At 36.6% G+C, this 12,535-nt stretch overlaps 1 protein-coding gene across 11 annotated transcripts in view; it reads left to right on the top strand.

The window, feature by feature from the left end:
• The window catches only part of PPFIA2 (PTPRF interacting protein alpha 2), a 209,645-nt gene that overhangs the window by 17,847 nt on the left and 179,263 nt on the right, over positions 1-12,535 (top strand). For 2 of the 11 annotated variants that reach the window (XM_021385280.1, XM_021385288.1), the window contains exon 1: positions 11,275-11,581. The exons of 8 other annotated variants lie outside the window; for them this stretch is intronic. In XM_021385280.1, coding sequence (XP_021240955.1) covers positions 11,459-11,581 — 123 coding nt within the window. In that variant the 5' untranslated portion in view covers positions 11,275-11,458. Of the gene's footprint in view, positions 1-11,273; positions 11,582-12,535 lie in introns of those variants that run through there. One more of the 11 variants, XM_021385278.1, reaches the window with a different exon arrangement.

Genomic DNA, 12,535 nt, shown 5'->3' with positions numbered 1-12,535 from the left:
GTCCCTGAAGGCATTCAAGGCCAGACTGGATGTGGCTCTGGGCAGCCTGGTCTAGTGGTTGGCGACCCTGCACTTAGCAGGGGGGTTGAGACTCGATGATCCTTGATCCTTGATCCTTTCAACCCAGGCCACTCTATGATTCTATGATTCTATGAAATACAGATTTACTCAGTTATTCTACCTTCCCTTTCAGAGCAAGGTTCACTTGATATTTAATATATGTACTGTGAAACTCTACCCAGTCTTCTAACCCTACTTGCAATTCCATCAACTTCTTTTCTGTGTACTATATAAAGACAAAATGCAGAAGTACCTGTTTCTAAGATTTTGGGTACAGCTGAGGATGGTTAGCTTAGATTGTACAATAAGCATTGTACATGTTTATTTTTGTTCAAATCTAACTTATCTGTAGTGTCTAGAGGCTTAATGGAATTTTAAAATGTTGAGGTTTTTGGCTTTTTTTTTTTAAACCTACCTCATATTTTACTTTTTTCTAATTTAAAGAAGAGTAGGTGAAATATTTTTGATGTCTGTGTTCACTCTATGCTTACTTGGAGGAAAGCAAATTTAATTACGAAAAACATGTATTTTAATCATCTGCTGGAAAAGAAAAAGGAAAAAATAAGTAGATAGTGAGGGTCAATGTGGTAGTCTGATCCTTTCTTGCCCAACATCATTTTAGGGAGCATGAAATAGACTGTGACATGGAAAAATGACTTTGTGCTGCTGAGACAAACAGAATTCCGTAAATTTTATACTAAATGTTTTATATAAAAGACTGGGATTGCCAGTAAAGAACAGAGGCAGGTAGATTTTTAGAGTCATCTTTCTTCAAAGATCACATCTAAAAATATTGTTTAGTTACAGTTGTAGTAGAATTGGCTAAGCTTTCAAATTTGCCTATTGCTTGATATGTTTACTTTGCTATAATTCTGTTTCTTTCGTTGCTAAAGGAAATTTCTGTCTATTTAATAGTCAAAAGAGTTTGATGTTTTCCTGTCAATCAAGAATTGCGAAACGGAGAAAAACAAAATGAATTATAGTCAAAGCTTATTTATTGAGAGATCAGTCTTGACATAATAAATAATAGTATGGTGTGCTTCATAAAAACATATATTAAATTGTTACTCATAAATGCTATATGATACCTATTGGATAAAAACTCAGAAATTTTAGAGATCAATACTGAGGAGTTAGGGTTTATGAGAAAATTTTTTCATTTTTATATGTACGTAAAAATAAATCTTTCTGTTTCGTTAAAGAAATATCCTCTAGTCTGTAAGAACAAAAACTGGACATACTACTGCTCAATAGAATTTTTCACTTTTCTAAAGTGATAAAGATATTTCTTCGGAATTCAACTAAGAATTTATTGAACAAATGTTGTATAGGAGGTTACATAGGAAAAGTGTAATTGTAAAAATAATTGATAGATTTCACATGGCGTATATCTGAAAGTTAAAAATCTTTCCCAGTTTGCTTTTTTTTTTCTGCCATCTCATTTGATTCTGTACTGACATGCATCATAGGAAGAAGACAGTAACTTTGACAAATACATATGTGAAATAAAAGTATATATGTAGTAAATAAAAACATATATCAGGTATAATAGATTTTGTCCTTTGGCTCTGAGAAGTGAACTTTGCCTCAAGAGGTAGTAGAATGACCAAAGAACTGCAGCTTTTTTCCACTATTTCAAGCCATCTGTGATGGTCATAGCACTGATCTATATCAACTTATGAACACTATGACATGGATATGTGTAGACTTAGCTTCTTCTTGAGATGTTTAATGACTTGATTCAAGACTAATCTAGTTAAGCAGCAATAGCAGGATGAGCAGCTGTCTGAAAAATATTTTTACAGGACTGAGAAGTCATGGTGGTTCTCTAAAGAAAGCAGCTCTGTGTAACTACAGAGCCCAGGACTTCTGCTGAACCTGGAAACTACAGTTTAGAAAGGAAATGAAGGAGTTACTCTCTAGAAGGAGGAGAGCTGCTAAGTGACAGTCGCAGAGGAAAAGACTACACTGACACCAGATTTTCAAAGCCTGAGATATTACAGGTTGAGTAATGCTTTAGATAAGAAAATCCTTTCTTACTGCTTTTTTCATAAATGTTGAGCCTTTTCTCAATATCTCAGAATTTTTAACAGTCCCATACTTCAGGTAAGCTGCTATGGCATTTTTAGGATCTGCTGGTTGAGAAAAGCAAAACAGTCCATTAGCCAATTAGGATTTCCGGAGGGACAGAAAGTGCAACTCATGTCAAAGGGGCTCTTTGTAATTTATCTTTCCAAATATCAGTTGGCTCCAAAACTCCCTTGCTTAAAGCCAATACTGTCTGAAACCCATGTAAGACAGAACGAAGTGCAGGATTTCTTTATAGATAAAAGTTATAATCTTTGCCTTCAGCATGGATTGGCAGCGCTTGGAGACTCCCTTAAGGGGTTTATCAGGCATGTGGAGAGATGTATAGTGATGACACTCCTTGGTTCACAGATACAGCTTGCTCTCATTTGAAAGTCAAGTGTCTTGAAAGTGGTTAAAAAACTCAACAGGTTCTGCCTCTGTATCAACTGTTTTGTGCATTAGAGCTGTGAGTGAAAGGTTTCTTTTGAACTTGCCACTAGAAAAAAAATGCAATTTGATTGGTGTTATTTTCTAAGTTTTTTTCCAAGGTAGCACATTCTTTAATGTAATGCAAACATTTAAGAAAGTCATTTTGTAGAAAACTAACACTGGAACCTTAGGGCTCCAAAACCACATAATCACCTGTACTTGTGAAGCAGGTATTGAAGTAGAAGGATTTAGGGTGCAGAGCCTCAAATTTAACAAAAACCATTTATTGCAGCCTCCAGCAGAACTATGAGAACTCTGTTCTTGTCAGCTTGTTAATGAAACACAAATTAAATCTTTAATATTAGTTATTGTTCATCTTTTTCTTTGTTCAGAGCAGTAACAAGAATTTTGCATATGATTTTTGTATATGATTTTGCATTTATATATTTTTTAAGAGACTGAAGAGTAAAATACTTTAAGAAATTAGTGGGTTTTTGTTAGCCTTGTGCTTTCTGGAGTAGAAAGAGCATCTCCATTGAAAGTCCTGCTGTGGTCATAATATGAGAGTTTTACCACCTACAAAGGAAGGGTAGTTGTGTTGCAAGAATTCAGAGTGATCAACCTGTGATTTGACCTTTCCGTCTCTCAAAGGAATGATAAATGCTTCCCTTCCTTGCTCAGATTATCAGTGTTTTCAAATACTGAGTCCCCAGAACTGCCACTTTTGTGGAGCTTCCTCCCTGTGAAAGTGAAATATTACACATAAAAATACTTCCCTATGGGAAACGTGGTGGCAATACGTAGGATATATGACTTCCCTTTTTAATATAGATTTTTAATATAATTTCTTATCTATCTTCAATACTAATTTTTTTTTTAAACTATACTGGTATATTCCATGATTTGGTATCCTTTGAATTACCTGTTACTGGATTTTCAACAGATACACTTTAAAAAATAATGTACATTTATGCTTTTTATGGAACTTAATGTTATATTCTGGTGTCAATAACTTTTTGTCCTTAAGTTATAAAGTTATAAGAGTCAACTCTGTTACTCCAAGAAATGCTGGAATTTGATGTCAATATTGTATCAAATGAGGTAAATTTTAAATATATGAGTTACCTTGACTGACCTCAAACACAACTACAGTAGTCCTCAAATATATAATTTTGCTAATTCATTTCTGTGATTTATTTACGGTTGTTGGAAATGTGCAATATTAAAGTTGGGATACTGAGAGTGAATAGCGACTCTTCAGCTTACTCTGAACTTGTCCCCATAATTATAGAAAACCTCTATTTTCTATCTGAAACACTACACATATACTCGGCTGGAGGGCTTAGAAATTTTCCTTGTTGTTTACACTCACCATGGAACATTGATTTCAGTATTAGATAAGGTATCCATTTGTAGCCTGTCTAGTTGAAAAGATGCAACTCCCTGAAGTGGTCCTCTAAAAGCTTTAATCCTGGTATTTTAAGAAAATATGATAAAAATTATTTAGTTTGCCTGTTACTGCTTCATAGCATATTGAAATGCAAAGGAGTATAATTTTCACAGATTCTGTTCATATTAAATATTACATACATATTTAAATATTTATATATAATATACAGCAACATTATTAATTATGTATTATTTATCTATCTGCATAAATATGTATATCATTTTTATACTGCCTTTTATCAGAGGCATTCAAGCAATTTGTCTTAAGTTCAATAGAAAAAACAGTTTTATAAAAATTGTATTTCAATTTATTATTTTTTTAAAAATGTTTAATGTATCCAAATGTAATGCAAATATTCATGTACAGCGAAAAAACTGATAAAGTCTCTTTTAGAACAGAGTACACGACATCTTAGCTAATTGTGCTTTTGTAAACATTTCTGCTAGAGAGGTGGAAGCAACACCATACTGTGTGGTGTGTGGTTCTTTGTGGAGAACACAGTGTTCAGTGAGTTGGGCAATACTGCTGCCGTCTGACACTTTTCAGAATGTTTTATTTGAACTCTTCAAATAATTATAAAAATAACAATGAAGCAGTATAATTACATGTATACATAAAGAGTCAAAATTAGTTTGGCAGATGAATGTCAAATGGGTCATTATTCGAAGCAGAGACACTAACAAAACAAAACAGGAGAAAACTGGAACCTCCCAGAATTCTGTTTTTCTCTCATATATTCAGAAAAAGTATTTCCAAGTGTTACCTAGCCAGGAAAAATGTATTTGTTTTTTCCTCTTTCCCTAAGCTAAGCTGTGTTGTAGAGAACAGAAGTAGCCATTAAATGCCACTGCAACTATTACCAGATAGGAATCGTACAAACACTTAATATTTCTTCTAAAAGTTTTGAGAAATAGGCTAGATCTGTTATAAAAACTGTTATTTTTTTAATTTATGCTCATCTTGATACTTAATTGTATCAATACTTCAACCTAGGGGCATATTTCACTACAGTAAGAATACTGATAGATAATAAACTTCCTGTTCATTGTCAAAGAGCCTTGGGAACTCAATAAACAAGCAGCCAGAACTTCTGTGTACTTTTCAGTATTGTTGGGTGGCTATTGAAGAGTACTAAAACTACTAAGCATAATAGCTTGAGTTTTCATTTCCTGGGAGAGGGAGAATACATGCAGGCCAGCGTCAGAACAAAAGACAGAAGCAGTCTGCATGGATTTGTGGCTCACTGACTTTCCTACTTACCTCTTCCAAATCTTACTCTCATTTTGCCAAAGAGGGGCATTCTGTGAATATAAACATAAATAAAAAACTATGTTCATATATATATGAGATAATGACTGCCACAGCTGGTATTACACAAAGGGCAGTATACAAAACAAGGTGAAGAATTTACAAACCTCTGTCATCTTTTATTAGGAGTTTAAACATCTTGCAGTAATTTCAGCTATCACTTTGCCCCCTCTCTGAAGCATATCTTAAAAGCAGACTAAGTTACTTCTCCTAAGGGGCCTTTGTGATCCAGGATTAGTGAGAGGGGGTTTGTTGTTATACATGCCATAAGCACAAAACAAAATATCAAACTATGTTTTTTATTATTATTATTACTATTTTTCCTAGCCCAAAAAGCAGAGTTCAAAGTCACAGTTTCTTTTCATGATGCAACTAAGAAAAACATAGAATTGTAGAACAACTCCATGAAATTTTTTTGGTTACTCTCTTGCTCAGAAGTTATATCTGGTTTCCTTCATAATTTTGGGTGTATTATGAAAAGCATTTTAGATCAGTGATTTAGAAAGACCGTATTTTATTTCTTTTTACCTCTCTATATGCAGTTGATTTCTGCATATTTTATGTTTATATACTATTTTTTCTTTATCTTGACAACATTTCAAAATATAATTAATAGAATCATAGAATTTCTTGGATTGGAAGGAACCTCAAAGATCATCAGGTTCCAACCCCCCTGCCACACGCAGGGCTGCCAGCTGCTACATCAAGTACTAGATCAGGTTGCCCAGGGCCCCATCGTACTTGGCCTTGAACACCTCCAGGGACGGGCATCGACAGCCTCTTTGGGCAACCTGTTCCAGCACCTCACCACTATCTCAGTAAAACACTTCCCCCGATATCTAATCTAAATCTCTCTTCCTTTATTTTGAAACCATTTCCCCTTGTCCTATCAGTATCTACCTGTGTAAAATGTTGATTTCCCTCCTGATTATAAACTCCCTCTAAATATTGGAAGGCTGCAGTGAGGTCTCCCTGCAGCCCTCTCTTCTCCAGGATGAACAAGCCCAGTTCCTTCCGCTTGTCTTCATAGGAGAGGTGTTCCAGCCCTTGGATCATCTTTGTGGCTCTCCTCTGGACCCTCTTCAACAACTCCACATCTTTCCTGTGTTGGGGGCCCCAGATCTGAACACAATATTCCCTCTGTGGTCTCAAAAGGGCAGAGTAGATTAGGACAATCACCTCCCTCACCCTGCTGCCCGCTCCTCTTCTGATGTAGCCTATGAGGGGATAGTAGTCATCTGGCCTTATCATACCCGGTGTACTCTTCTTGATGTGCCAAATGCAGGCTCCCGACAGACAGCAAACTTCTCTAAAGAGGTTATCCAGATGGCAGATTGACGCCTCAGTGCCTCTCAGCAAATAATCTCCAATTACTAAGACCCCTTGCCTTTTTTTAGTGGCACCAATTGTGACTCGGGTCCTCGGTTGGACCCTTTTAATGTGATCACCCCTTTCTGGTTCTGAGCCACTATCCATACCTTCTTCTCTCTCCCACACCAGAGCTTGAAATCTATTGGTTAGTGGGATTTCAGACACAAAGAGGAGTCTTCTCCTTTTGCCCCAAGCACAGACAATGGTCCAGTCTCCCTCACCCTGCACGTGTGTACCATCTGTCAGATCAGAAGTCTGCTTATCTTCCTCCCCTGGCTGGGCCCCAAGACAGGGCTGGCTGGCTGCCTGTTCCACTGCATGATACCAGGCATCAGTCTCTTTCTCACTCTGCTGAAAGCATCTCACCCTGGTGACTTCCTCTCACAGCTTGGTCAGGTGCTCAAGAAGATTACCCAGTTGGGCACACCTGCACCCACAACATCCCTCACCTACTTCAGTCCCCAGAGTGACCTCCAGATTCCAGGGCTCCCCACAGCCGAAGGTCTGGGCAGCTCTGTCACTCCTCAGGAGGTCTGTCTGGGTGCACGTGTCAGCCCAGAAAGGTTGTGGGACCCCACTTGTGTTTCTGCCTCAGCCTATCTGCCATGCTGGGTGGTCACCATGTTGGTATTAATAGAGAGCTATCCCCTCAGAGCCCCAGATGAGAAGAGCAGTGCGCTCTGCTTTCCCCCTGGCTCGTCCTCCTGCTTCAATGCCCTACACCAACTACCTGGCTCTAAAAAAGGATTTTTTTTAAATACATTTGTCATGGTTTTATTATACATTACATACATCAAATTATTTTTTTCCTCAATTGTTTTTGTTTTCTATATGTTGTGAACAAGTACTTTGATGTGAACAGTAAAGAACTCTCAAACATGTCCATGGAGGGTTTGAAAGCAGACCGCAAAGCAAGTCTTTCACATAATGCAGCACATATAACCAAGCTACTCAGAATAATCAGTAGAAAAAATTCACCTTCATTTTTGTCAGTCATCTCTTCTATCTAAATTTGGGCTTGAAAATTATAACTCAGTGCAGGTCTTCAGAGTACTTATTTGAAAATAGTAAAATAAAACATCTGTCATAAAAATAAACAGTGACCTATGACAGTGTTCTGAATGTTTTGTGGAAGGAAAAAGATTCACCAGTTTATTTTCACAATGTAGATTTCAATAAGCTTTTTATTAAGAGAATAGTAAAAAGTAATTCTGATCAACTCTTAACGTTCTCTGGAAATTCAAGTAAGGACGAGAGTACAGATTATGTTATTGTTTGTTGCTACATGACGTTAATAATCTTATAATCATGCTCAGTTCATCTTATATCTCTGGGCACATCTCATCTGATATATTTTATTGGAAGCGTGTCACATCATACAGGTTTTTAGCAGTTTTTATTTTATTTTATTTTTAACCAACAAACTACATGTAACATGGTGGAAGAACATGTTTCACAAGACAGACTTGTATTAGTTTCAGTTTGGCTTCTCTGAATTCTCCAAAGTTATTTGTGAGACAAATATTGTGAAAAAGTAACTCTTTTTTTTAAAAATAAAATTCTATAAGAAAAGAAGAGTATACACCAGATTTTGAAATACAGTAAATTCTGTTCATTTTCCTTTGCACTTTTCAGCAAATAAAATGTATGTGTTTGAGCATCACATTCATGTGCATGTCTATAATCAATCAGCTGAATAGATGGAGGGATGTCAGCCTTGCTTGGCATCTGCTGTATGCAGACCATGCCATGCAACATTATTATAATTAAGGTGGGTGATCGTTTAAAATCGTAGAATTACATGAATAAATCCAATTGCATTTTTACCACAGGAATTGAAATCAAAGTCCTGTAGGCCTAAGGGAGCTGACACTGTCCAATTAAATGAAAAGCATGTCTAATTCTAAACAGCTAACAGAAACATAATTACCATGGATAATTAGAAATAACAGGATTTGAAATGAAAAATTACACTTTATAATTCTAATCCTGAATTTATTGTGTATGAATTCAATAGTGAACCCACACTTAGCAAATCTCAAGATTGGGTCTTAAAGAAGGACTAATCCGTTTTTATCGTTTTCTCCTGAGGAAGCAGGAAAATATGTGACTAACTGGTACATACACATCCACGTTTCTTCTAATACCCCAGCTAAAAACACCGCTGTAAATAGAACACTGCTGAAGTCTTACTTTCAGCATGCTCAGACCAACACGGACCCAAACTTCAGTACTGCCTCACTCACAGACTTGTGATACTAAGCCTGTTCTTGCTGATGGCTGCAGCTCTGGGGAATCTTTTCACTGCTATCTGGGATTTTTAGGAGGCATTATCACCTTATTGAAATGAAATTGCTTCTGATAGAAAACCAGGACGGGTCAAACTAAAAGTAGGATGACTTCATTGTGTTACCAAAAATACATATGCTGATATGGACTATCGTGTGCTGTCCATGAGCATAAAACTAATGAGGAACAACATACAGTTTGTGTAGTGCTAACCTAATGAAACATGTTTAAACCCCTTTTAAGACAAGAGACATAAGATCAAGAGAGATACTTTATCTCCCTTCACAGAGAGTAGTCTGGCCAGGGACTGCTTTAACCCAGTAATTTGACAGTAGGCTTATTGATCAAAGTCAGTGTGAGGTATCAAACCACTTATAGCTCATACTTTGCTGCGTTTTATACAACAAATGCTCATTAGCAATTGCTTTCAGTGCACCTTGTCTGTCTTCCATGGCAGTCTTGATTCCATAGTACAGTTCTTGATTGTAATATTTCTTCCTCCTTCCTTCAAATAGTTAGAAATAATCTATTATTCCTGAGTTAATGTTTAAATTCATCTTGTCTTTTTCTCCTAGACTGCTTAACTTTCCATTTTACGTTATCTACATTATAACAATTATGCAAAAGACTGTATATTTGATCTTGAAATGTTTCTACTTATATATAGCTTATCCAATTAAAAATAGCAGAAGCTTAATTAATCCTTACAGCATAATTTAGTTACTGAAATGTAGTATTGGCAAGAAAAAAAAAGAAGTCATACATCTGTAAATAAGCCTATAGGTACTACTGGATTAAATTTAACTCTTTTTAGACCCAGATGTTTCTCTCCTTATTCAGAGGAAACATATCAAAGCCATCAGTAGCTATTACTGTGTTCAGAGGCAAGGAATAATTAGATCTCAGTCCTGTGGTGCTCTGTACATGGATCATAGATCAGAGTTTATTGTATTAAGGAAAAATACCTCAAGGTTACGAAATCAGAACATCAAAGAACCTTCACGTTGCACAAAGCAAGTCTCTTATTTCCCCCTCTCAAGGATAAAGTATTACTAAAAAAATACACTTCATTTTGTTTTGATTCTTTATTGAGAATATATGAAATATTTGTAAATAAGCTACTATCTTCTCTTTCATAATCAGGCTTCCCTTTTGATCTCTACATTTCAGCAGCTGGAGGGATATTACTCACAGGTGAAACGGGGCTCTAATGATGCAATGAATGTATCTACTTATGTAACAAAAATTTACCTGAGCTTTCAGTCTATGTAGAAAACCATCTTCATGCAAAAATTTTAAAAGCAGGGTGTTTCAGTGAAGTGGGCTGAGATGGCTATTCACCCAGCAGATGCTGCAGGATAGAATTTTGTGGTATTTAGCCTAAATTTGATTCCACCTCCCCAGGCTGACTGGCGGCAGCTCAAGCTCCTGGCTCACTAGATACCATGTATCCTGGTGGCACAGCCTCCTTGGCGTGGACGCCACAGCTTCCCTACTGCCCTTGTGTCCAGGAGTGGTTATTTCATGTTCCACCTCCACCCCTCTGGGCACACGGACTCAGAAGCCATGCAGATATTGCAGCACTGATAAACTTTAACTTCTGCTAGCCCAGCAAAATGCTGATGTAACCAAAACAATACAGCAGTTGAATATGCTTTTGCACAAAATTTGATTGGAGCTAATCAGACAGCCTCTCTACTCAGAAACGTATGATTTAAAAATCCAGCATCCTTCCTCTCTTTTCTTCTTTAAGAATATCATTCCTTTGTGGTATGGACCTTCAGCCTCTCTTCTAAGCAAATGATTTTTTCTTCTCTTAAATATCCGAAGAGTGTCTTCATTTAGAGTAACCCTTTTTGAGGTGGTATGTTGATTGATTTCACTAAGTCATCTTCTTCAGGTATCTGTTGTCTGTCTCTCACTTCTCTGATACTGAGCTTTGAAAAACTCATTCAGCTTAAAGAGTTGACTATTTATAGCTTCACAGTATTATTATTATTAAATCATCATTATCTCACACAGAAGTGACAAAAGAAATTGTAAAGGCTCCACATTCAAATGATGCTTGCTGCCCATGATAGAGCCTCCCTCAAATCATTTAGAATTATTAAACTCTGCCTTGACTTACTTCCAAACTACCATGTAACTGAGGAAATCAGAACAATGGTTTGCTTTACAAATTCAAGATCTATATCAACACAGCCTTTGAAGGTCAGTTCCTCCTTGAAGGTCAATTTTCTCCCTTCTGTCTGGCTATTAATTTTTATTAGCATCATGGTATACAAACATAGTTCAGCTTGGTGGTCTTGCACATGAATATGCTCCCTGCAATATCCAAACCTCTTATACAGGCACTCTTAACATCTGAAATAAGCAGTGGTATCTACTGCAGTGAGCAACAGTTTAGTGAAGATAAAGAAAATGCCCAGGAGGAGAAGGAAAAACAGTTTTGGAGAAGAATGTTAAATCACGTGGGTCCCCATGTGTAATTTCAATGGCAAATCAAATTTCACCAGCAAAGGAAATGCACACAAGTCCGAAATCATGGAGCCAGGGGAACCGCTGATTTGGAGAGGAGGGAAGCACGTAGAACACTGCTGCCAGGTCTGTAAGTAACATAAAACCCAGGAGGTTTTGGTTATCTTTGACATTCACTAGACCATAAAGTTTTCAACTTGGGGCAAGTCTGAATAACTGTATTTATCCTTTTGTCTTGCTGAAGAAAGAAGTTGAAAAGGAAATTTAAAACATTTTAAGTTATACAGGGTATTTCATTAGATGAATACTTTATTTCACTTTTGGGAGTGAAACACTGTCCCATGTTTCTTAGATACTTTTTTTGATATCTAATTCTTTTTTTTTCAGATAAGCATTCAACTCATTTGGAGATGATAAAATTTAGCAAAAATATTAGTAAAATCTGTCATCTCATGAAACCAAATTTGTAAATAATTTTGTTGATGTGAACCTCTGACTTTTTGGTGTGACTGAATGAAAAAATGAATCCAGTTCTATCCATTATTTTTCCTATAGCAGAACGGTGAAAATATTTTTACAGGAGTTTGCCATAAGCCTCTTTAAATTTGCACTTGTATGGGAACTGCTACATCATGGCCTGAACCAGTGATTGAGCACCAGGTGAGGAGGTTTTGCTACTCCAGGGAGCTCAGCTGCAAGCAATTCACCTGAGTGACTGGAAGGGGGTGGATCCTGGGTCCGCAGTTCCCCACTCTCATTTAAGGGTTAGCAGCTTCTTTATTTAGAGACTGCTTTTCTTGAGAATCTACCAGCCTTTGGGAAGGGTGAGGGTTTTTTTTTTCATGTACTATTTTCTAAGCTAAATTACGGCTAATATCTTTACGAGTGTGTTTCTATCCTGGTAGAAGGCACTATTGGACTTTCTATTGCTGCCCAGTATTCTTCCTGTGGTTTGCGCCTTTAAATACTTCATTGAAACAAACACAGCAAATACTTTGTCTGGTAAAAATTTACTTTGCTGAAATATTGAAATGATGCTATATGAAAGATTGCTGAAGTGTATAGCTATGTGTTAATTAT

Source organism: Numida meleagris, chromosome 1, assembly GCF_002078875.1.
Source record: "Numida meleagris isolate 19003 breed g44 Domestic line chromosome 1, NumMel1.0, whole genome shotgun sequence".
NCBI lineage: Eukaryota > Metazoa > Chordata > Aves > Galliformes > Numididae > Numida > Numida meleagris.
This window is presented reverse-complemented; position numbering and strand designations above follow the sequence as displayed.